Here is a 26,566-nt window from a genome sequence, read left to right on the forward strand (position 1 = left end):
GTATTTATTCTGGGTGCAGTTTTTCTCTTTCGTTTTGGACTTCCTCCCATCTCTCCCTTGCTGGTTGTGCAGTAGGAGCTAAACACATAGTTGGTGCTGTAAGCTGTGGAGGCTCAAGCTGCCCTCAAGGACCAATACAGCTTCTTTGACTTTCTCCTTTGCCAGGGGTAGGGACAGTCACAGCTGTGTGGAATAATCCAAGTTGTGCAGGCCTAGACTGTAGTTGTCCAGAGACACTGCTAAAACTTCATGCCCCTTTCTCACCTGCCTGAGACAGGGATGGAGCTGCAGATGTGAGCAGCAGTCTATTCAGTGTGGGTCCAAGATGACTGTAGTTGCCCTGGTTGACTTCTGATTTTCGGTCTTTGCCAGCCAAATTTACCTGCATTACCTGGATAGGCTGGTGCAGGGTTCGCCAGTCTCTTCCCTGCCAGAGGTGGGGCTGAAGCCTAGGCTAGGGCTGCAGGCCAATCTAAGTGAAAGAAACCAGCTCCTACAGTCACTGTGATTTTCATTCTTGGCTTCCTTTCAGGCTGTGGGCAGAGTCAAAATGGTGGCCACCATCCTCTTTCCCACTTGGGCTGGTTCTCACCCAGCTGTTCTCGGGGTTATGTCTTAGCCAGCCAAGTCTACCAATCAGTAGCCGTTATCAACAGCCAAACGCCTCCCTCTCCCCTGTTTTTGGGAAATGGAGCTTCCAATTCCAGCCACAGAATAATACCTCCTGGCGGCGGCTCATGCCACCAGAGTATGATAATCACCGGCCTCCGTGGCTTGGCCTGTAATTTCCCGATAGGCTGGTGCAGGTCCCTGCAGCTTCCTCCCTGCCGGAGGTGGCACTGGGGCCTACGCTAGAGTTGCAATATGATCTGGATGGAAAAAAAGCTGGTCCCCACCACAGCACTGGAATTTTCAGTCTGCCCCGCTTCCCCTCGTGCCAGGCGCAGAGTTAAGATGGTGGCTACTGGCCTCTTTCTGACTTGGACAGGCTCAAACTGTAGCTGTTCTCGGGATTATACTTTAGCCTGCTGAACCAGTAGCTGAAATTGGTGCCCAACCATCTCTTCCCTGTTTCTGGGAAGTGGAGCTTTCAATTCCAGCCGCAGAACAGCTCCCGAGGCAGCTTGTGCCTCCAGGGGAGGATGGGCACCGGCCTCCGGGGCTTGGAGCACTCTACTTACGAGTCTTCTCTGCAGATGGGCAGTCTCCTTCTTCCATTCCTTCAAGGATGTTGCAGAATGCTCCTCTGGCCTCCTGGAGCCCCAAACAGGTGCTTCAGCTAGGTCCAGAGAGCTCTGGGTGTTTACTAACTGCCCTGTAGCAGGAGCCAACTCAAGGAGCTCCTTACTCTGCCGCCATCTTTAGCTAATCTCTCTGTCCTGGCTTTTTAACCTCACATTCAAGACTTCATTTTCTCTCACAACTTTTAAGGAATAGTAGCTCTCTGATCTTTCCTGATTGTTCACTCTGCTCCCAAAAGAGAAAATTCTCAGTAGCAACCTCAAGACTATGCTTACATCTTTTCCTCTTCCTGAAATGACTTTCCCCTTCTTTCCACTTAGGCAACTTTTTCTGTTCTTCAAAATCTGGCCCAATGTTCATTTCCTTCATAAGGTATTGCTTTGACTAATCATCAGTGCCTTTGACCTTCTTGAACCCAGTCTATTCCTTTCTCTTGTTGCCTAACGTACTCTGTGCTTTCTCACTTTACTTGGAAGTATCTTGTCTCTGCAGCTAAATTTCTGTTGTCTCCAAGGTAGTAACTGTGTCTTATGCTTCATTTAGATCTAATACAGGATTGACTAGGCATGAAGTAAATAATTCAGTTATACTGAATAAATGATTTTCAGTAAATATGATTTTATTCTGTATTTCTAGACTTAAATATCTTTTGAAAGTAGAGATAATTGAAAGGTTTTTTCCTTGATGTAAAGCATGAAGTTTTAAATCTAAAAAAGTTAGATTCATTTATTATTAATATCTCTCCTGCCTAGAGAAATATTCAGCTATAAAAAATTTTAAAGGAATCAAACAACATTTTATAGGCTTTTTTGATCATAGCATTGTTTCTTAGATTAAAAAAAATTTTTTTAATTTGTCTTTTTTTTAAAGATACATAGATCACAAAAAATGCTACATTAAAAAATATAAGAGGTGGTTCACATATACCCTACACCCCACCCACCCCACTCCTCCTACATCAACAAACCTCCTTTATCATTGTGGCACATCCATCGCATTTGGTGAATACATCTTGGAGCACTGCTGCACCGCATGGATTATAGTTCACATTGTAGTTCTTGGATTTTTTGCAACTTCGTTTTCTTTTGAAGTCTAATTTACATATAGCAGAATTTACTTTTTTGTGTACAATCATATAACTACTACTACAATCAAGATACAAATTATATCACCCAAAAAATCCCCTCATGTAACTTTGTACTCATCCTCTCCCCCTGACAATCACTGATCTCTTCTCTGTCCCTATAGTTTGCTTTTTCCAGAATATCATATAAATGGAATCATTTTGAGTCTGGCTCTGTTTTACTTAACATAATACATTTGAGATTCATACATCTACATCTGTGATTAATTTGTTCTTTTTTGTTGCTGAGTAGTATTCCATCGTTTGGACATACCACGGTTTGTTCATCTATTCACCAGATAAACAATTTCCAGGTTTTGGCAATTATAAAATTACAATAAATATTCATGTAAGATTTTATGTAAACATAATTTTTCATTTCTTTTGGTAAATTCCTAGCTATGGGATTTGTGGGTTGCATGGCAAATATATGTTTAACATTATTAGAAAATGCCAAACTGTTTTCTAATAGTTGTACATTTTTGCATTTCTGCTAATCACATATGAGAATTTAAGTGGCTCCCCATCTCATAAGCACTTGGTATTGTCAACTTCTTAATTTTAGCCATTCTAATGTTTATGTTATGATCTCTCATGGATTTGCTTCCCAAATGAGGAATGATGTTGAGCATCTTTTCATGTGCTCGTTTGCCATTTATGTATCTTCTTTGATAAAGTTTTGTTTTATATCTTTGTCTTTATTTCATTGGGTGGTTTGTTTTCTTATTGAAAGTCCTTTATCAAATGTGTATATTGCAAAAATTTTCTCCTTAACTGTGGTTTGAATCTTCATTCTCTTATAATGACTTTTGCAGAGCAGAATTTTTAAATTCTGCCCAATTTTTTTTTTGTTCATGAAATGTGCTTTTGCTTTCATATCTACTGAAATTTTTACAGAACTCAAGAACACAAAGCTTTTTTCTTATGCTGTCTTCTGGAAATTTATAGTTTCAGGTTTTATATTTAGGTCTATCCATTTTTAGTTAAGTTTTATAGAAGGTGCACGGTATTGATTAAGGTTCATTCTGGATTTTTATTCTTATGAATATCTAATCATTCCAGTGCCCTATGTTGAAAAGACTGTCCTTTCTCCATTGAATTTCCTTTGCACCTTTGTTGAAAATCCTTAAATATGAATAAATTTTTAGGAGTATAATTACTGGTGAAAGGGCACATTCATTGTTTTAAAGCTTTTGAAGTGCACAGCCAAATTTTCCTTAGGAATGTACCAGATGATATCCCATCAGTGAAATATGAGAAGACCTAGTTCCTAGGAGTCTCATCAGTATTGAAAAGAAGGTGGGGTAATTTTTGAATAATTGTTAAAATAAATAGATTTAATTTTTTTTGTGACTAGTTCATAATTGTTGTTAGTAATTTGAGAAATTACAAGATATTAATCTTTACAAAAGGCATCACAGTTCCTATAATGCTCTTATCTTTTTTGTGGCCCTTCTAGGAACTTTTTAGAAAAGTTCGAAGTATCTTAAATAAATTGACACCACAAATGTTCAACCAGCTGATGAAGCAAGTGTCAGGACTTACCGTTGACACAGAGGAGCGGCTGAAAGGAGTCATTGACCTGGTCTTTGAGAAGGCTATTGATGAACCCAGTTTCTCTGTGGCTTACGCAAACATGTGTCGATGTCTAGTAACGGTAAGAAGAGAGGAAGGAGTAAAACCAGAAATCTCTAAGAGGTATATTCTCCCCTCACTACACATTCTTCCCAGAAGTGTTATTGGGGCAACCTAAAGGGGAGAATATATTTTTAGCACTTATTAATTAATGTAATATCCTCATTGTATGAAAAGAATCTTGCTTTATTAAAATGTATACTCACTTCTGGAGGGGGTGGGTTATGGAGGATAAACTGAAATAGCCATGTTTTGGTCCCATCAAAAGTGAGGAAGATTGAGTAAAGTTTAAATAACAAAATTGTTGTCATGGGCAACAAAGTTTTTCTGGGGTGTCATCCTACAGAGATAAGGCAAATACTTATTTTCACATTTAATTACATTCGAAATTGAAAAACATGTTGCTTCTAATTTTAGCCTCTGAAAATGAAATGATTGTTGTTTTTTTAGGTAAAAAGGGTTCAGACTGGTAATTTCATCTCTTTGAAACCATTAGATTTCTTTCTCTTTACATAGTCCACAGCCGTTTAATCTCCATAGCCTGTCAAATTTAGAGCAAAGGCAAAATGAGAAACCAAAGAACTTCTGATTAGTGTTCATTGTCCTCCTCTATTCTGCAGTCATGAAACAGCTGTATACCATCTGTATTTTCTCTTCCTGTTATTGTTAGTTACCAAGGTACTTGTGTCTGAAATATGTGTTTTCCTTTAACGTTTGGGTTCTTCTTAATTATCACAACTCATTGTCATTGTGCCTCACTTCTTAGAAACAAGCTATGAAAATACAAAATTCTGTCATTCTACCAATATTTGTTGAGTTCCCATGTCAAAGGTAGGTAAGTCTTTTGGGGACTGGAAAAGTTACATCTTCTCTCTTTAAAGAATTAAAAATCCATATTGAAAAATACATAATTTACAAGGAAAAAAATCACATGTTAAGATTTCTGTGATATTGCAGTATCTTGACACCTAAATGAATTATTTACACCAAAAAAATCAAGTGAAGGAAAAAGAAATCACCACATTGGTGAGAGAGCAAGAAAGCTTTATGAAACAAGTAGAATTGAGCTAGACCTGGGGGGATGGTGAATACTTTATTTAGACAAGTACAAGAAAAGGAAGAAGGTATTCTGTGCAGGTTCAAGTCTGAGCAGCAAACATGACTTAATTGTTACACATACTGGCTTTGGAGTCTCATAGTTCTAGGTGTAAAATTTAAACTTTAAAATTATACTTTAAATTCCTACTCTGCTACTTGCTAACCTTATTACCTTAGGATAGTTAGTTCCTTAACTTCTTTAAGCCTAGATTTTAAGCCTTAAAATAGGATTAATACATTCAATTTAAGGATAAAATAAATATATTTATATTATTGTACATGTAAAACTCCTAACTCAGTACTTGGCCTGTAGTTAGCCCTAATGAAGTCCTAAATAAGCCATATAACTATGTTGGTGGTGGAAAAGAGTCTAGGGCTAGATTTAATAGGTCTTGAGATGCTGGCAATAGAATGAGGATGACGTAGTAACAGAAACTATCTATTCGGCCCCTGCTAGGTTGGAGTAGGGGTAGATGCTTTATATACACTTTTTAATGGTTGTTATAACCCTGAAAAGTCAGTATTTTTAACTACATTTTATTGACTCAGGAAGGGTAACTTTCAAAATTATTAAGTAGCAGTGCTAGAAATAAAACTCCAGAATTGTTTAACTCAGTCCCTTGCACATTTACGCAGTGCCATTTTGCCTTCTAAAGTACTGTAGTTATCTGAAAAGCAGAATAATTTTCCAAATCATATTCCTCATTTTCACTGTGACTGCCATGACATCCTGTAGTGACACATAGTAGTCACACATCTTGTGGTACATTTACCCTTACATAATGGAGCTTTTATTTCTTTGGCATAAATTCCCCAAAGTTTTGTCATATACAAAAAGGTATAAGTTTTTAACCTTTTTATTGAAGTATAACAGACATACATGCTATCTGGGGTAGGGGGGAAATCCCTGATTTTGTAGCATTTAATGAAATAAATACTCCCATCATGGCTGATTTTAAATTATTGATGGTTTGACAACTGATTTGCAAAATTCCAGACTGTTTAACAATTGGCTGTCATGAGCCAGTGTGAGCTGGCTTCAGTACACCACTGCAACATGCTTTCAAAAAAGTGTACAAAGGGAAGCAGACTTGGCCCATTGGATAGGGCGTCCGCCTACCACATGGAAGGTCTGCAGTTCAAACCCAGGGCCTCCTTGACCCATGTGGAGCTGGCCCATGCACAGTGCTGATGCGCACAAGAAGTGCCGTGCCACGCAGGGGTGTCCCCCGCGTAGGGGAGCCCCATGCACAAGGAGCGCTCCCCGAAGGAGAGCCACCCAGCACAAAAGAAAGTTCAGTCTGCCCAGGAATGGCACCGCACACACGGAGAACTGATGCAGCAAGATGACGCAACAAAAAGAAACAGATTCCCATGCCGCTAACAACAACAGAAGCGGACAAAGAAGAACACACAGCAAAATGGACACAGAGAACAGACAACTGGTAGGGAAGGAAAGAGAAATAAATAAAAAAATAAATCTTTAAAAAAAACACAAAAAAGTATACAAGTCTTAAGTGTATACAGCTTAGTCTGTTTCAGCAAAAATGAACCCACTGACCACCCAGGTCAAGAAATAAAAATATACCCTGCCTTCTTCCTTAAAGATAACCACTATCCTGACTTCTAATACCATATCTAATTTACTTTTGAGTACAGAGAACTTGAAATTAAGTGGTGGCAATGGGAATAGAGCCTTATGTTCTTACTACAAACTAAGTACAAAAATCAAGCAATCTCGATGGGTAATGAAGCCCTATATATGAAAAGCCAGACTTTTAGAATAAAATGAAGATACTATTTTTATGAACTTACAGTAGGGAAGAAATTCTTCAAGACTCAAAAATGAACAATACATAAAATAAAGTATCAACTTTGACTGTTAAAATGTACAATATTAAAAGAAAAAAAAAGAGAAAGCCTACAGCCTGGGAAAAATATTTTTGAAATGTATATAAGTGACAAAGTATTAGAATCCAGAATATTTTTTTTAAATCTAGCAAATAATAATTTCATAGACAGAAATTCATTGACTGATAAACTTATGGAAGGATACTCAGTATTAATTATTAGGGAAATGACAGGATAATCCACAATTCTATACAGCTCACACCTATTAAGAGAAAATGAAACCATTTTAAGTATTTGCAAAGAGCAAGACAATCACTTTGGAGAGTAATTGAACAATAATGTTGAAGATGCTCATATACCACTCCCCGGCAGTTTTACTTCGTGTTATATACCCCAAAGCAATTCTCTGATGTGCACAGGAGTCATATATAAGACTATTTATTCATGTATTGGTTTTAATAATAATAGGAAACAACTGAAATTGCTTAAACAGGATAGTAAGGGTATACCACAATTCACTGGGTCAGATAGATTTAAATAATATATATACAACAGTTAAAATTAATGAAATAATGTTTATGTATCAGCATAGGGCAACCTCAAAACCAGTACTGAATGATGCCACTTAATAAAGTTTTATAGTACACAAAATAAAATTATTATTTAATAAATAATCAAAATATAAAAATTTGTATAGAAACAACACACATCAGATTCAAGGTAAGAAGGAAATGAGATTAAAGAAAGAGTATAGGGAAATGGATGTGGCTCACCCAATTGGGCTCCTGTCTACCATAGAGGAGGTCCAGGATTTGATGCCCAGGGCCTCTTGATGAGGACAAGCTGGTCCACACGGCGAGCTGGCCCAGGTGGAGTGCGCGCATGTGGGAATGCAACCCCGTGCAGGAGTGCAACCCTGCATGGGAATGCCACCCCATGCAGGAAAAGCCACCCTGAGCAGGAGTGCCGCCGATGCAGATAGCTGGTACAAGATGACACAACAAGAGACACAGAGGAGATAAAATAAGACGAAGCAGAACAGGAAGCTGAGGTTGCACAAGAGAGTAATCACCTCTTTCCCACTTGGAAAGGTCCCAGGATTAGTTCCCGGAGCCACCTAATGAAAATACAAGCAGACACAGAAGAACACACGATGAGTGGGCACAGAGAGCAGACAACGGGCGGAATGGGCATGGGGGAGAAAGAAATAAAAATAAATCTTAAAAAAAAAATACGAGTACAAAGGGGCAAGTAGTAGGCCTTACTGTAATGGCAGATAATTTAGCTCATCCACAGAGAAGAATTAGAAAAGCTGATCACGATAATAAGAAATCTTGAAGGCATCAGACAGCTAAAAGACAGTGAAGAATTACTAAGGTAAGATCCTACAAAAGGTGGAAATCCAAGAAGGGAATGAGATATTTTGTAATGTTTCCCTTGTGGACAGTTGCTGAATCTGGAAGAGGCAACTAAGAGTCTTGAACAACTCATTTTTCATAGACTTGCTTGGACTAGGGAGACAATACTTGGAACCAGGGACTGCCAAAAATGAGTGGCAGAAGACACCCTAGTAAAATTCTCTATACTTTAGATTGGGATCCCAGAGGACTGTATGCTTGAAATAAGGATGAACCTGAAATTGACCTGCTCTCACAGGGACTGCATGTAGCTCAATATCAAATCATCTCGATCCTTGAATTTCAGTTACAGTGATTTCAGGTTGCTAGTGCAATCTAGGCAACTGCAAGAAGCAAACAGAATCCTTTTTAGTGATATATGTGTGTGTGTGTGTGTGTATGTGTGTGTGTGTGTGTATATATATATATATATATATGTTATAGTCTAAAAATTATTCATATGAAAGTTTTTCAAATAAATTACCCAGCACACAATTAAAAATATCAGGTGCTCAAGAGAAAAAGACTATCAATGAAAACCAACAGAAGCAACAAACAAAAAATGTCCCACAGTCTTATGAAGCACTAACTTTAAAATGACTTATGTTCAGAGTAGTAAAGACATGATTGAAAATTCAATAGAGAACTGAAAGTATAATATAAAACCAAATAGGAATTTTAGAACTGGGAGTGTTACAATAATTGAAATTAGGCACTTAATGATGGATTTAAGAGCAGATCAGATACAGCTGAAGAGAAGAATTATAACTAGAAGACAGGTACATAGAAAATATCCAGAATGAACAATAGAGACCAAAAGATGGAAAATACAAAAGGGAAGGTTAAAAAGATGAGGAAAATTCAGTAAGAAGTTCTAATTTTCCTTTAATTGGAGTCCCAGGAGGAGAGTGGAGGAAATGGAAAAGAGCAGCAGTTGAAGAGATAATGGCTCAGAAAATTTTCCATATCTGCTGAGACATTAAAACCACAGATTCGGCGGCGGACTTGGCCCAGTGGTTATAGCGTCCGTCTACCACATGGGAGGTCCGCATTTCAAACCCCGGACCTCCTTGAACCGTGTGCAGCTGGCCCATGCTCAGTGCTGATGCACACAAGGAGTGCCATGCCATGCAGGGGTGTCCCCCGCGTAGGGGAGCCCCACGCGCAAGGAGTGCGCCCCGTAAAGAGAGCCGCCCAGCATGAAAGAAAGTGTAGCCTGCCCAGGAATGGTGCCCACACACGGAGAGCTGACACAACAAGATGACGCAACAAAAAGAAACACAGATTCCCATGCTGTTGACAACAGCAGAAGCGGACAAAGAAGACGACGGAGCAAATAGACACACGGAACAGGCAACTGGGGTAGGGGGGGAAGGGGAGAGAAATAAATAAATAAATCTTTAAAAACAAACACAAAAATACCACAGATTCATAAATTGCCTTAGAAACCCTCAGCATGATTTTTTTTTTAAGTGAAAAGGTAAGGAAACTGTATCTAGATGGGTTATAGTAAAGTTTCCAAAAACAAAAGATTAAAAATAGCCAGAGTTGAAAGAAGGGAGATAGTATTAAAAAAAGGAACAATTAGCCTAAAGATTTCTTAATCAGGACACAAGGAAAAGATTGGTGAATTGAACTACATTAAAATCAAGGACATTTGTTCATCAAAAGATGTCATTAAAGTTGTGAAAATTCAGGCCATATTAGAAGTAGATGATTGCAACACATAAATGCAATAAAAGTTTCATATCAGATAATTTTTTAAATTACTACACATCAGTAAGAAAACTCAGTTTTTAAAATGGACAAGATAGTTGCAGACATTTCACAAGAGGCTATACAAATGACCAACAAACATGAAAAGCGTAATCAAGGAGATGCAAAACAAAATCATATGATACTATCAGATTGCCAGATTTACCATGTGTTTGAAAAGATGTGAAGCAACAAGAGCTCTTATACACTCCTAGTTGGGAATGTGAACTGTCTAAAGCCAAAGTTATGCTCTGCCGTTACCAGCATTTCCACTCTTAAGTATATACCAAACAGAAAAATATAATATTTTTATGTTTATGTCCCCCAAAACTGTGCAAAAATGTTCATAGCATTTTTTATAATGGACAAAAACTTGGAACAGTGTTCATCACTAGTAGAATGGATGGATAAATTATGGCATGTTCATACCTGAACAATAAACCTGAAGTACAACTCTGTGCAGATGGATAAATTCCAAAAGAATAAATTTGAGTGAAAGAAGCCAGACTCAAGAGAATATATATTATGTGACTTGCTAATTTAAAGTTTTAAAAAAATGTAGGAACTGTGGTGATTGGTAATTTATGTCTAAGTGTGAAAACAAATTAAAGCAGGGAAGTGATTTTTAGTACAGAAGTCCAGGATAGTGGGATTAACTTTGGAAGCAGGGTAGGGGTAGTGATTTGGAAGAAGGGTGCAAGTGGGGTTTTTGGGATGCTGTCAATGTTCTGTTTCTGATGGTTTGCCTGGTGGTGGTGATGTGAATTTGCTTTGTCATTATTTATTGAAATGAACCTTTAAAAGTTGAAAGATATAAAGAAAGGAGGGAGGAGAGGAAGCACAATCAGTAGAAGGGAAAAAGAGTGCTCTGGGCTCTTGAGCTTTAATGTTTAGTTTCTTAAAAATGTTAAGATTGACAAAGTTTGATGATGAATGTATGAATGTTTGTTACCTTATTTTCTACTCTTCCCTATGCTTGAAATTTATAAGAAATGGGTTCTACCCAATCAGCTTTTCAATATGGTTACATTTTAGCATGTCGATGGACCAGTGTTACCCCAAACCAATATCACCTTTTCAATATGGTTACGTTTAGCATGTCCGTGGACCAGTATTGCCCCATACCAATATGTGGATGTGTTTTACTAATGCCAGCTTAGGCAGATTTTTTTTTCCTTTAAGCTTCCCTTTACTATGGTAATATTTCTAGTGAAATCAAATGAGAAGAATTTTTAGAATTTTGAAGTTTTTGGAAAATGAACTATTTTCCAAACCTTCTAGACCACAGGCACTGGTTTTTATTTTATTTTTTTGTCTTAAGATGATTAATAGTTTGGGAAATGCTATCTTGAGTGGAGGTGGAGAAATTAATGACATTACATAGGGAAGCAGATGTGGCTCAAGTGATTGAGCTCCTGCCTACCACATGGGAGGTCCTGGGTTTGGTTCCCAGTACCTCCTAGAAAAGACGAACAAGACATTGAGTTAGCACGACAGTCAGGAGAGGTGAGCTAACTCTACAAGATGATGCAACAAGGAGACACAAAGAGGAAAGACAGTGAGTGGCACAGCAAAGCAGGGAGCTGAGGCAGCTCAAGCGATTGCTTCTCTCCACATGGGAGGTCCCAGGTTTGGTTCCCAGTGCCTCCTAAAGAGAAGATGAGCAGACACAGCGAGCACACAGCAAATGGGTACGGAGAGGAACAACAAATGCAAACAACAGGTGGGGGCGGGGGAGAATAAATAAACATTTCAAAAAAAAGACATTACATAAATACTGAAACCATTACCTGGGAGAGATTCTCTTTTTCTAACCATTGCACTCATTAACCTACTAATAACTTACCATTAACAATATATTTTACTGAGCCCCCACAAGTTAAACTGCAAGGTCTCTGGGCTTATTCACAGTTGTAAAAATGTGGCCATTCTTCATGGATTATCAGTGTCAGTCATTTGAAATAATGGAATCTGTTAACCACACAAATTCATATAATGTCATAATTGGACTATTGGTAAGAGTAAAAAGTAGTAGGAATCATCTTGGTAATTTTTTTTTTTTTAGATATATGCTAAACTGAGTACATGTAACTTATTTAAGCCTCATAGTCATTCTCTTATCCCTATTTCACAAATGGAGAAACTGAGACAGAGGTTGCTCAGTTTGCCCCAGGTTACATAGTTAGGAATCACTAGATTTGAGAATCTGACTTACCTTACTTAGCTTGGCCCAAGACCATCTCATTGTAATCGCTACCTTGTGCCAATTCTATTCTGTCACAATAAGAGCTCATGGTATTAAATGTTAAGAAATTGTTTTCCATTGTTCTCTAACAACTGTCTAGATCACTCTACACTGAACATAATTCTTTTAGAAGAAATCACTTTGGGCTAGTCAGCACTCAGACCTACCTATTCTTTTCTTTGAAAGTTAGAAAACTAAATAGGAATTTTATACCTACTGGTTTCTGATATTTTTCAGTAGACTTTTTTTGTTAAATGATAGAACCTTACTTCTAACAATGGCTTGAATCATTGGTTCTCAACCAGGGGTGGGTTTGACCCCTTCCCCCAACTCTACCCTCCAGTGGACAATTGGCAGTATCTGGAGACATTTTTTAGTATCACTACTGGCATCTAGTGGGTCCAGGCTCCAGGGATGCTGTCAAACATTTTGTTGTGCCTGAACAGCCCCCACAACAAAGAACAGTCTAACTCGAAATGAAAAGAGTGCCAAGGTTGAAAAACTCTGGTCTAGATTTGTTGAGTTTTTAAGATTTAGGAGGGTACTTGGTCTTCTTTTTAGAGCAGTTTTTTTGTTTGTTTCTGTTTTAATCATACAATATGGTACGCAATGTATTTGTTTCATAGTAACACAGTCATACAGGATTTGTCCTTTTGTGTCTGGCTTGCTTCACTCAGCTAGAAGAGTTTTAAAAATTTTATTCTTTCACCGTGTTCACTTGGATAGCATACCTCCATTTAAACCCTCTTTCATTACTTTCAATGATTATATAGGTGAGGACTAGAGAATTTCATTATATTATTGTATTTGTATTCCATGAAGTCTTAAAAGGGATAGGCTCTGAAGAAAGGAATTCTTTGGATTTACAAAGGAAATCTATGTAATAGATACTGGCTTTCCTAAGTTGTTCTATAAATACCACATGCAAAAAAATACTTTCTTTCTCCTTTATATATTCATATACTTGCGTATACACACACACACACACAGAGCTGCCTACCTCCACCAAGCTCTACCAAAGTTAAACCTTCAGGCAAGTAAGGCTTAAGGGGATTATAAGCAATAGAGTAAAACTTGCCTTTCAAGTACCCTGCTGCTTCTATTAGTTTAACGGATATGAGTAAGGAAGCCTTCAAGATCTGTTCACAAACAGCAAAGCATTTAACTAGAATTAGAATTTTCTTAAGATCTGAATTGAGTGCCACATGGAGAAGAGTGAACAAGAAAAATAAATTGTGCTTAAATAAAATCTTAAATTAGATTATTGGTGAGTTCAAATTATGCTTTTCTTTTAATCATAATTTATATGAAAATGTCCCAGTTTAGAACCCCACTAGAATATAAGCTCCCTAAGGGCAGAGACTTTTCCAGTTTTGTTCACTGCGATATTTCTGATGCCTAGAATTGTTCCTGGCACATAATAGACTTTACAACATATGTTGGGAGTGGGTGAATGTGGGAATGAATAAACAATGAACCAACTTGAAAGTTGCTTCTAAGGTGCAGGAGTCTGCCGTCTCTTCAGTAGAGGTCTCACACTGATCTTTGATACTTTTGAAATGTTCAGGCTGAATTTTTCTTGCCATTGCGATTCTTTTCCTTTGCCCCTCTCTCTTCTGGGCCATGTCCAGCCTTCCCCTGCTATCTCAAACCCTAGAAGATTTTTTTCCAGGCCATTTCTGCTTGTTTTCTGGGAGAGAAGAGAGTTCTGAGTCTTTCTAGTTCACCATCTTTCCAGAAGTTGAAGCTGAATTTTTTTTAAATGACATTTTTGAAAGGCTGCAAGATTTTATTGTATATCTCTTATCTTATCAAACTCAGTTTAATTTATGCTCCGAGACGATATCTTTGTAGAGAGTACGTTTGTTACTTTTTATCTCTGCTGTGGCAGGCAGGCCATGTGGCAACTCTGAAGAAGGGCACTAAAGGTGGATTTTGAGTACTCTGTCCTGTTATGCCATGTAGCAGTTTGAGATGGTTATGAATTTCCAAAATAGATATTGGATTATGCTTGTAGTCTGATCTGTACCTGGGCATAACTGAGTTATGATTACGGCGTTCAGTCCCCACCCCTTGGTAGGTGGGGACTCACAGATAAAAGGCATGGCAAAGAACAGATTTGTTGCTTTTGATGTTGAAGTTTTGATGTTGGAGTTTGATGCTGAAGACTTAACCTGGAGCCCCAGGAAGTAAGCTCACAGAGGAAAAAGAAGCAAGCACCAGGAAGGAAGGAACCTAGAACCCAGAGAAAAGTCCCAGGAACGTAGGAACCCAGGAAACCTGAACCCTTGCAGACATCGGCAGACATCTTGCTCCAAATAGACTTTGGTGAGGGAAGTAAGTTATGCTTTATGGCCTGATATCTGTAAGCTACTACCCTAAATAAATACCTTTTATAAAAAACCGACTAATTTCTGGTATTTTACATCTCATCACCTCTTTGGCTGACTAATACACGCCATATCCAGAACATTTTAGCGTTGCCACTTTATGTGTTTTTTTTTTTAAGGTTTTTTTTTTCTCTCCCCTCCCCCCTGCCCACCCCCCAGTTGTCTGCTCTCTGTGTCCATTCGCTGTGTGTTCTTCTGTGACTGCTTCTATCCTTATCAGCGGCACCGGGAATCTGTGTTTCTTTTTGTTGCGTCATCTTGCTGTGTCAGCTCTCCGTGTGTGTGCCACCATTCCTGGGCAGGCTGCACTCTCTTTCGCGCTGGGCAGCTCTCCTTACGGGGCACACTCCTTGCGCGTGGGGCTCCCCTACACGGGGGACACCCCTGCGTGGCACAGCATTCCTTGCGCACATCAGCACTGCACATGAGCCAGCTCCACACGGGTCAAGGAGGCCCGGGGTTTGAGCTGCGGACCTCCCATGTGGTAGGCAGACGCCCTATCCATTGGGCCAAGTCCACTTCCCTTTATGTGCTTTTAAGCAAGATGTAAGAAGGATGGCAGGATTGAAAATAATAAAAGACCCTGAAAGAACAAGGGAGATGCAGTTAAATTTTCAGAAATAAAACCTAGAATTAACCACAGACATGAAAAATCAGTTTAGGGCAACAGCAAAGTGGCTGAAATCATTTGGGGGAGAGGGATGTGCAACTTGCCTGACAGAAGATAAGAAATACTTTGAAGAAAAGATTGACGTGTAATGACTTACCCTTTCAGAGTTTGACTCCCTTTTGAATCTTATGGGCATCTCACAGCACTACATAACTCTTCAGATGTGTGTAATAGAGATGTATTTTGATAGATGTGTTCATGGTACATCCTGAGGATGTTATGTACAGTTTTAACAGGTAACTCACTAATATCAGTACGTAACCACTAATAGTATATCACCATGGATCCAAGAGTTATAGATGAGCAAATGCTTCAATGCTGTTCACTTCATATTTAAGAGTAAAATATACTGGAAAAACTAGGGTTTTAATGTTAGCACAGAGGTGCCATTTGCTTCCATTATACTAGCAATTCCACATACTTTGCTTCAGACTAGGTGCTCCCAGGGCAAAATGGCTACTACATCATGGGTACTACTAACATTTTGTTGTTCTGAAGCAACATTGAGAATCTTGAGCATGGTACACAAGGCCAGGGCTTATCCTTCCATTTTCTAACCTCTCATTTGACTACCATAGTTAGGGGTTCTTATGACCTACACAACTGACAACCCCTAAATAATTCTCTGGGAATTTGATCCTTTGGGGGATGAGAAGTATCTACCCACAATGCTAACAAATATGTCAGCAGTACAGGTCCTGCAACTTGAAGAAATTCACTACTCAGTGCTGACAACATTTGTATCCAAGACTGCTGGCTGATGTGTGTGTGGACAGGTCTCATCACACTAATGTCACACTGTTAGTTTACTACTATATGAAAATAAGGTAGGTGCGCTATAGTGAGTCTAATTTACCAAGCAACTAAAATATTCTCACATATTGACTTCCATGCTCCCTGAGAAAAAGAAATCATCTCACAATCTTTTTGAAACAGTAGTACATCTTTGTTTTGATCATGAACTACAGTTAAGTGAAAATTAATGTTGTCTAAAGAGATTTTTTTGCACCATTGCACGTCATCTTTCACTCTTGTTTATCCATTATCACATTTGCAAACAACTATCTTATCCATTCTTCATGCTCTAGTTCCAATTAACCAATTCCAGCAGGCCTCCTGACCAGTCAGTGTCCAGCAGATAATGTGCTGATTTAATAATGTCGAATTCTTATTGGAATTTATCTTCTCTTAAGGAAAAACAGATTATCATGGATCACTATTTTCAGAGGACATGTTCTTTTTTTAAGATTTATTTTTATTTATCCCTCTGCCTTGTTGTTTTGCACTCACTATCTGCTCTCTGTGGCCATTCACTGTGTGCTCTCTGTCTCTGCTTGTCTTCTCTTTAGGAGGCACCAGGAACCAAACCTGGGACCTCCTATGTGGAAGAGAGGTGTTCAGTCGCTTGAGCCACCTCATCTTCCTGCTTTGCTGTGCCACTCATTGTCTTTCCTCTTTGTGTCTCCTTGTTGCATCATCTTGTTGCAACAGCTCGCCATGCCTGCCCATCATGCCAGCTCACTGTCTTGCTCGTCTTATCCAGGAGGCACTGGGAACCAAACCTGGGACCTCCCCATGTGGTAGGCAGGAGCTCAATTACTTGAGCCATATCTGCTTCCCGGATATTTTCTCTGACCCCTGCCAGCCATCCCCAGAGAGCGTTAATATTTCATCCCCCCAAAAAAGCCTTTAGTGGGCTGCATAGCTAAACATTGATTCATTTGGAGATATATGCACTTTCAAATCTGTGGCCATTCCACTGATTGTTCAGTTTTAATACTTCTGTTACTTATATCTTAAAAGTACATGTTCTTTATGCCCTAGATGTGAAATTTTCCATGACTGTCATTTTGAGATAACACATTATCATTTTTCTTGTTTTTTGTGATTCTCTTCCTATTTTTGAGCTAATTTTGCTTATATGCTTTCTTTGGTAGTTATTTTACGATATAGGTTACTCTTAATTTTAACCATAGCCATGTCAAACCCAGCTCAAATATTATATGTAGCTATATTAGTCCTGTTTATTGGACCGTTACTATGTTCCAGCCACTATTATTTGCTTTACCTCCAAACTGTCCTAAGAGATAGATATTATCATCCCTATTTTAGAAAAACAGAACAACACTAAAGTGACTAATAATTTGACCAAAGTCACATGGCAGAACTGGAATTATCACTTTCTCCAAAGTACCTCTTTCAGTAGCTATTTTATATTGTCCCCTAAAGTACCATGGTTTGAAATGTCTCCTTGCAGATGAATGGACTGAGGCTCAAAATTGACTTACTCACGTTCACATACCAGATTAGTTATAGAGCTGGGATTGAAACCCTGATTTTGTGATTCAGATTCCCATACTCTTTCAATTACAGTATTCCCTCACATCTCAGTTACAGCTTACTTGTCTGTGATTTAAGTTATAAAGTACTTCTGTCAAATGCCATTTCATTGGATGCTCAAAGCTGCCCTTCAGATTAGATACAGGTATTGTGCCTCACTTGTTTTGATGATTAAGCTGAAACTTGGCTTAAAAGAATTGCCTGTTTATATAACAAGTAAGCAAATATGAGCCTTAACCCAGCTCTTTCAGTATAACCTTCCCTGCACAAAAAGTATAAAATTTATGACTTACGATCACCAGTTGTATTTGTTTTATCTTTCTGGGTTTTTGGTTCTTTGTGTGTGTGTGGTTGTTTTTGTGTTTTGTTTTGTTTTGTTTTTACTCATTTTAACTCTTGGTCCCTCTCACCATATGGCAAGGGCTTGGATTTTCATACCATCGCCCACAGTACTCACATTTTTTTTTTTAACACAGTACACTCATATAGTTAGGGCTGATTGTGATCCAGGTTATTTTTATTTATCAAGAAGTTATTTCCTTAATGTTAACAGAAATGATGCTAGTGAATATGCCAAAAAGCTAGGAAGGACTTTTTGGCTGATTTAACCCGTTGCTATAAAGCAGCAGTTTGGACGCAACTGCTGATCTACAATCTTTCGTTTGTTCTAGAGGCTGATGCCATATTGGTGCTCTTTTATATGCCAGCCTGTCATGTATGTAATTCTTTGTTCTGTTTTGTATTTCTTAATTATTGCATTATTGTGTATTCTGTGTTCTGTGTAGTAGAAGATACTTTTGGCTCTTCTTTTGAAAACTTTCGCTTTTGTGTGGCATTTCTCTTTTTGAACACTGCTAAGCTCCTGAGCCCTCTTTGTGTATCCATAGTCTTAGTTCTGACTCAAATAATCTAAGTTCTGACTGAAATGATTAGTGCTGCCCGAATTTGGAGATTAAGATATATTAGCTTTTTCTGTGGTTTCTTTAAATGTATTTAATGATGTTCCCCCTTTTTTTTTCCCTACAAAAAAGAAATTATAACTGGAATTGATAGCTTGTCTTTCATAGATCATAGAAAATTGTGCCATCAGTTCTAGTGCAGATATAACATCATATATAGTGTCATCCTAAGCACTCAAAGGTTTTTCTAGTCTTGGTCAGCAACTGCCCAAATGCATTCTAGGTGGTTGATAACATTAACTGTTTTGTAAACATAAATACAATGTGTCCTATTTTTCACCAAGTTCTCCCATTATGCTTAGTGCACAGACCATGGGCACATCTCAGAACTTTGCAAAACACTTTGTGATTCCAGAAAAACCATTTTGCCATCTTAGTCAATAGCTGATCAGAATGATGCTCAGGGGGAATTTCATCTGTAAAACATAGTCTGCTTTCTTATTTATTCATAAGTACAGTACACTTATCTGAAAGGAATGTGGTTTTTTTTTTCTGGGTAAAATTTATGACATCTTACTGTTGAATCATGAAGTGCCTAACACTAAATTATATACCTCTTGTAGAATGCTTACAGATGGTTTGGTCAGCATTACTGTGCACAATAAACAAAAGAGATATTTTGAAAAAATCTTCGAATATCTTAGTAATCTTGCTGCTTTTGCATTTTCCTGTCTGGATGCAGTTGAAAGTACCTATGGCAGACAAGCCTGGCAATACAGTGAATTTCCGGAAGCTGTTACTGAACCGTTGCCAGAAGGAGTTTGAAAAAGATAAAGCAGATGATGATGTCTTTGAGAAGAAGCAGAAAGAACTTGAGGCTGCCAGTGCCGTAAGTATTTTCACAGAAAGACACTACTTGTGCACTTTGAGGTTGTCAAGAGAAATCTCCTGAAGCTAGTAGTGTGGATGATACTACTTTAAGAGGGGCCTGTAGGGAAGCAGATGTGGCTCAGGTGATAGGGCTTCTGACTACCATATGGGAGGACCTGGGTTGGATCCCTGGGGCCTCTTGGTGAAAAAGAAGAAGAAAAAGCATGCCTGCGCAGTAAGCCAGTGCCCGCTCAAGTGAGTCACACAAGATCATGACACAACAAAAGAGAGACGAAGGGGAGAGTCAAGGTGAAGTGCGACAGAAACCAGGAACTGAGGTGGCACAGCTGACAGGGAACCTCTGTCCACATCAGAGGTCCCCAGGATCAAATCCTGGTGAATCCTAGCAGAGAAAAAATGAGAAGACAAAAAGAAATAGATACAGAAGATCACAAAGCAGATGGACACAGACAGCAAAAACAGGGTGGTAGGAGGGGAAGGGGGAAAGTAAATAAAATCTTAAAAAAATAAAAAGCAGGGGCCCGTAGCCTTTTGTGTGTGTATGGAGATATGTTTCGATGTTTAGGAGAATGCTTTATTTCTTTTATGAAGAGTTAGTATAACATTTTAGAGCAACTCAACTCTCTAAACCAAGGATTAAGAGTATAGACTTCAGAGAGGTCTCTGGGTTCCAGAAATATGATATGGATGCAAAGTTTTGTAGTCTATAGTTTCTCTCAGATTCTCAGAGGAGATCCCTGATCCCCAGAAAAGGTAAGGACCATGAATTGAAATGTATGTTCTTAGCATCTATTGTGCAATACAGCTTTCATGATCGTACAATTTTTTCTTAAAACAATAGCCAGAGGAGAGGGCTCGGCTTCATGATGAACTGGAAGAAGCCAAGGACAAAGCCCGGCGGAGATCTATTGGTAATATCAAGTTTATTGGGGAACTCTTTAAACTCAAAATGCTCACTGAAGCCATCATGCACGACTGCGTGGTGAAGTTACTAAAGAACCATGATGAAGAATCCCTAGAGTGCCTGTGTCGCCTACTCACTACCATTGGCAAGGACCTGGACTTTGAAAAAGCAAAGGTAAAAATTCGAATTCTCAGAAGCCTTCAGCAGGGCTCTTTGTCAGTTGCAAAAGAACTAAGATTGTCAACCAAAGAGTTCCTCTTACCCAGTCCAGGCTATTTATTTTTCTTCTTTTGTTCATCTCATTATCAGTGTTTGACTGCAATTCTTCATGCTTTATTTCCATTAAAGTCAGAGGAGAGAAAGGGTTCCAAATTATATAAAAGCCAATTCATAGATTATTCAGATTATTGTTCCTTTGTTCTTTTTTGGTCTTTTATGACCATTTCACAGGTTATTTGTATACATAGCAAATTGTGAGTGGTAATAAGGAGAGAAAAGCTACCATATGCCAGGCCTGGCAGTGGTACAGAAATGAAGAAGGCTCAGTAGCCTTCTTGAGAAGTTTATGCTCTAGTTAATGATACAGCTAACTATAACGCAAAAAATAATTAAAAATATAATTCAAACATAACATGGTGCTTAAGGGGTGGGGAATTAAGAAATGATTCAAAGAAATAATGTCAGAAAAGTTCCATAACATCTGAATAAGCAAGTTGTATGTTGGCTGTAACAGAAAATCCCAAATATCAGTGGCCTATACAGGATTGAAGTTTATTTCTCGCTCATGTGAACCAAGTTCAGACATAAGACTTCTGAGGTTGGTCTGATAGCTCAGAGATCATCAAGAATCCAGATCCATTCAACTTAACATTCCTCCATCCTCAGGTTGCAGCCCTTGTCTTTATTGTTCTCAGCAGAGAGGGAAGGGAAAGGGGCAAAGGACACAGCCACCTCTCTTTTAAGGAAGTTTCCATATAGCTGCAATAGGACATTTCCATGTATATTCTGTTGGCATTGAACTTAAGTCACATACATGACCACAGCCAGCTGTCAGAGAGTTTGGAAAATGTAATCTTTATTTTGGGTGGTCATATGCTTAATTAAAAATTCTGCCACATGGCCTTTTGGCTGTAAATTCTTTTTTTTCTGACCATTTGAAAATTCTACATGGTAAAATTATATTTGAATTCCTTACCTAGGAATACTAATGATTTTGTCTCTTGTAGCCACGTATGGACCAGTATTTTAATCAGATGGAGAAAATTGTAAAAGAAAGGAAAACCTCATCTAGGATTCGATTCATGCTTCAGGATGTGATAGACCTAAGGCTGGTAAGTAGAAAAAAATAATATAGACCTACTGCGCCTGTCTCTTCTAAGGAATTGAGTTAGGGGAGGGACTCTAGTATTTACATGGGTGAGAATTTAATGCTTTTGCTTTATTTTTTTTTTCCTTGAAGATTTATTTATTTCTCTCCCCTTCCCTGCCCAACCCCCTCCAGTTGTCTGCTCTGTGTCCATTTGCTGTGTGTTCTTCTGTGTCTGCTTGTATTGTTGTCAGTGGCACTGGGAATCTGTGTTTCTCTTTGTTACGTCATCTTGCTGCATCAGCTCTCCGTGTGCTGTGCCACCCTCCTGGCTGCACTTTTTTTGCACTGGGTGGCTTTCCTTATGGGGCGCCCTCCTTGCACACATCAGTGCATGTGGGCCAGCTTATCACACAGGTCAGGAGGCCCTGGGTTTTTGAACCCTGGACCTCTCATGTCGTAGGCAGATGTTCTATCCATTGAGCTTAACCCGCTTCCCTTGATGCTTTTCCTTTAGAACTCTGAGAACTTGAACTGGAAAATGCTGTGTGAAAGGGCAAAAGGCCTGCCTGTTATGTTTCTTCTTCTTACTTTAATTATGAATCTACACTGCAGTTTTTAATCAGCCATACTGAATTTAGTCATTATGAACTAACCCTGAACATTCAGAAAGCCTCATTTCACAATGAATACATGTAACTTCCCTGAGCCTTTCTAATTTCTAAAACAGAGATGTTTCCTACCTTGCAGAATTGTAAAGATTCAGCAAAATAATTATGTAAAGTGCCAGCATATAAACATTGATATTACATTTTCTTCCCTATTGTCTCTTCTATAGACCCTTCTCTACTGCCATTTTTTCTCCCCTCCTTTCTCATATCTGGTGTAGTTTTTACCACTATCTGTTTTTCTTTTTTATTCATTTATTACTCCCACAGGAAGTTACAAATACAGTATACTGTGTCTTTATACCATATCCCATAGGGAGTATACCTTTTCTCTGTTCTGCACCCAGGCCGGATAGCACTGATGATGGTTCTTTTCTTGCTAAGCCCAGAAAGGACCTCAGTATTCTTGTAATTACCAAAGCCACTACCAGCTGATCAGAATTTGCATGCCAATTGAAATCTATTTGCCTTATTTTCTTGTAGCTAAGGTAAATAAAAATAAAAAACTTAACCTATTCCTTCAACCACTTACACTTATATATAGTTGGGATAGTAGCTGGGAAGAGAAGGAAGAAGTGTAATTAAAATGATATACAACTGGTTTTGCCCATAATAGAGGATTACCAAAGGGAGGTATGGTGTGGCACTTGGTGGCAAGTGCCAGAACCATGATATGGGAAGAAGAAAAATGTTAGTTGTCAATTTAGAACCCCTGTGAGTATGATATCATCTGAGTAGCAATATCCCAGATTAAAGAAGGCCAAAGAATTGTGATCCTTCTTGATTGCTTTTTCTCTCTCCTTCAAATGTAAAAAATAATAATAAAGTACATTTGGACTGTCTTCTACTCAGTTCTTTGTATCCATTGTCTTTTGAAATGTTCGATATACAGTAATTCAGGGTTGACAGAGAAAAATTTAATTCTTTAATCCCCAAATTACATAGTACCATTTACAAGACACATGAGAAATTATCATAGTACCATAGGTATAATAGATTTTTTAAAAATTATTTTTACTTTTAGTTATTACCATCTGGCTGATAACCTTATTTTCTACTTTTGTAGTGTAATTGGGTATCTCGAAGAGCAGATCAAGGTCCTAAAACTATCGAACAGATTCACAAAGAGGCCAAAATAGAAGAACAAGAGGAACAAAGGAAGGTCCAACAGCTCATGACCAAAGAGAAGAGAAGACCAGGTGAGGAGTAGAATCTACCAGGTTTTAGGGCACTTGGGAGTTTGGAGGAGAGATATTTAAAATTTTTCTATTTACGTGTTGTGGCAGTTTGAAGTTCTTTTATGAATCCCAAAAAGATTATATTCTTAAACTAATCTGTTCCTGTGGGTGTGGTACCCATTGATTATATTAGATTCACTTTAGATCACTTGATTAGATTGCTTTTTACTGGGCTGTGTCAGTGAGGTGTGAGCCAGCCTGTTGGGTATGATATAAATGGAGACACAGAGGAAAAGGAATCTGTTCATATTGATCCTACCACATGAGAGAGAGGACTGCAGGAAAACAGACAAGCCCCAAGGCCTGTGAGAGGTCCTAAAGTATGGAACCAACAGAGCACAGACCGAAAGTGGCCCCTCAGGGGCTGGGACCATGGAGCAACTCAAGGCTTAGGAGATGAGCTTTGCCATACACCTCATACTCATACCTGAACCCAGGAAGAAAGCAGAGCAGCCAAGACTGAGAGGAGGCTGGAAAGAGCCAAGCCCTGTGCCTGGTTATTCACAGCTGAGTTCTGGAAGCTGGGCTCAGACATGGTGAGCCTGGAGGGGAAGGCAGAAATCTAACCAGAGGTCCATGCCATCTTTACCATGTGGCAGGACTCCAGAATCAACAACTGACTTTGGTGAGAAAGCATCTCTGATGGTTTCTTGATTTGGACATTTCACAGCCTCAGAAATGTAATCTTTTATCCCAAATAAGTCCTCTTTATAAAAACCAACATATTTCTAGTACTTTGCATCAGCAGCCCTTTGGCAAACTAAGACACATGTGAGATGGGATCAGAAAGAACCCAAAGAAAAGCGTGATGATTGGTAAGTGAAGCAGTTTCACCTGGAGACTTGTTATCCAGTAAAAGCAGGGAATGCAGAAAGTAAACATGATTCTTTGACTGCTTCAAAGTTATTACTCAACAAGACTTTTTTTTCTTTCTTTTTATTTTTATGTTTTTTCTTTTCAACAAGACTTTATTGAGCATCTTCTATATATTCAGTATTGGCGAAGGATATCAGAAGTGGAAGATATAGTTCCTTCCCTCTAAAAGCTTATAGTTTATCTGGGAAGGCAATACTAATAATATAGGTAACACTATCAAGCAAAATGGATGATATTATCAGTTATAAAATTATTCTCCTTTAAGGTTTTAAAAATTCAGACAGGAAAAGCAATAGAAAGTTGGAAAAAATCTTTTTTTTTTTTTAGGAAGGGTTACTTGAACCTAGTCTTGGAAAATGGTTGGTATTTGGAAAGGGAGAGAGAATTTTAGTCATGAAACCAAAATAAATACGATATACATTGTGAAAAGGAACAAACAAGCCTAATTGCAACAAACTTTAAGTGTTTAGAAGGAATGGAAGCATGGGGTCAGCTTAAGAACTTTGACTTGATTTGGTAGACATTAAGGAGCCATTTCTAAGTTTTTGAGCAAAGAAGCAATGTTATACTCAAGGTATGTAAGTAAAATGATAGCTGTTCACATGATGAATTAATAGGATACAGTGAACTCCACAGTATTATAACTGTTGAAATCCAATGTATAAGGAGGTTAAGAGTTTGGTACCAATAAAAATAGAAAGGAAGAAACAGGTAGAAGGGCTATGAGAGATGAAATAGAAGGCATTTTACACCTGAGTGAATAGAGATTCCCTTGACAATTGAGGACATTGGAAAAGAAAGCCTTATTCAAGAAGGGAAATGACAGTTTTTCTTTTGAACCTGTTTATTTTGAAATGACCATAGGGCATCCAAATGGGAATGCTCATTAGTCCACTCTGCAGTTAAGTGATCAGGGTAGAGATTGGACCATATAGTATAATGATTGAAGCATAGACTCAGGTACCAAACTGTTTAGGTTTGACTTTCAGCTTTTTTACTTCCTAGCTGTATGACCTTGCACAAGTCACTTAATCTGTAAAATAGAGCTAATAGTATTATTTATTACAGATAAAGTGGGGCACATAGTGAAGTTGTTATGAGAGTTTAATCCTCTAGGGAAGAAAATATACTTTTAAATTTCATGGGATATCACACTTACCTTCCTTATCTGGTACCTAGCACAGTTCTTTTCAGTTAATGACTTTTATTTATTGTTAAACTAGATTGAGAAAGAAAAGATCAAAACTTAATCTGTAGAGGATGTCCTAACATGACTAACAGAAGAAAAGAACTCTTGGAAAAGTGACAGATAAAGAACAAATGAAGAGGAATTAGAACTAGGATATAAGTGTCATCAAAATAAGAAACAGGGAAGCAGATTTGGCTCAACAGATAGAGCATCCGCCTACCACAGGGGAGGTCCAGGGTTCAAACCCAGGACTTCCTGACCCGTGTAATGAGCTGGCCAACACGCAGTGCTGATGGCACACAAGGAGTGCCGTGCCACACAGGGTGTCCCCCGTGTAAGGAAGCCCCACGCGCAAGGAGTGCACCCCGTGAGGAAAGCTGTCCCACACGAAAAAAGTGCAGCCTTGCCCAGGAGTAGTGCTGCACACACGGAGAGTGACGCAGCAAGATGATGCAAAAAAAAAAAGAGATACAGATTCCCAGTGCTGCCGACAAGAATGCAAGCAAACAGAAGAACACACAGCGAGTGGACAGAGAGTAGACAACTGGAGAGGGAGAGAGGGGAGAGAAACAAGTCTGTTCATGATCAGTAATATTGTAGAGCACAGAAAAAATCAAGGCGTATATAGGGATCAGGAAAGCTGATCAGATAGACAGTTTGGTGATCATTCATTCATTTAAAAAAATTTTTGAGACTCTATCATTTGAGACAGACAAAGTCCCTTTCCTCATGCAACATAAATTTTACTGTGGGGGAAAGACAACAGACAAAGTTAAGTAAAATATATAATTTGTCATATAAAGGTGTTATTAGAGAAAAATAAAGCAGGTGGGGGATATACAAGATGGG

General features: G+C 38.5%; 1 protein-coding gene across 50 annotated transcripts in view; it reads left to right on the top strand.

Moving 5' to 3' along the window:
* EIF4G3 (eukaryotic translation initiation factor 4 gamma 3) overlaps nt 1-26,566 on the top strand; it is a 439,835-nt gene that overhangs the window by 349,187 nt on the left and 64,082 nt on the right. For all 50 annotated transcript variants that reach the window (XM_071217722.1, XM_071217735.1, XM_071217737.1 and 47 more), the window contains 5 exons: nt 3,825-4,022; nt 19,388-19,534; nt 20,378-20,614; nt 21,667-21,771; nt 23,481-23,613. In XM_071217722.1, the coding sequence (XP_071073823.1) occupies nt 3,825-4,022; nt 19,388-19,534; nt 20,378-20,614; nt 21,667-21,771; nt 23,481-23,613 (820 nt within the window). The remainder of the gene's footprint in view (nt 1-3,824; nt 4,023-19,387; nt 19,535-20,377; nt 20,615-21,666; nt 21,772-23,480; nt 23,614-26,566) is intronic.

The sequence above is a fragment of the Dasypus novemcinctus genome, chromosome 9, assembly GCF_030445035.2.
Source record: "Dasypus novemcinctus isolate mDasNov1 chromosome 9, mDasNov1.1.hap2, whole genome shotgun sequence".
In the NCBI taxonomy this organism is placed as follows: Eukaryota; Metazoa; Chordata; class Mammalia; order Cingulata; family Dasypodidae; genus Dasypus; species Dasypus novemcinctus.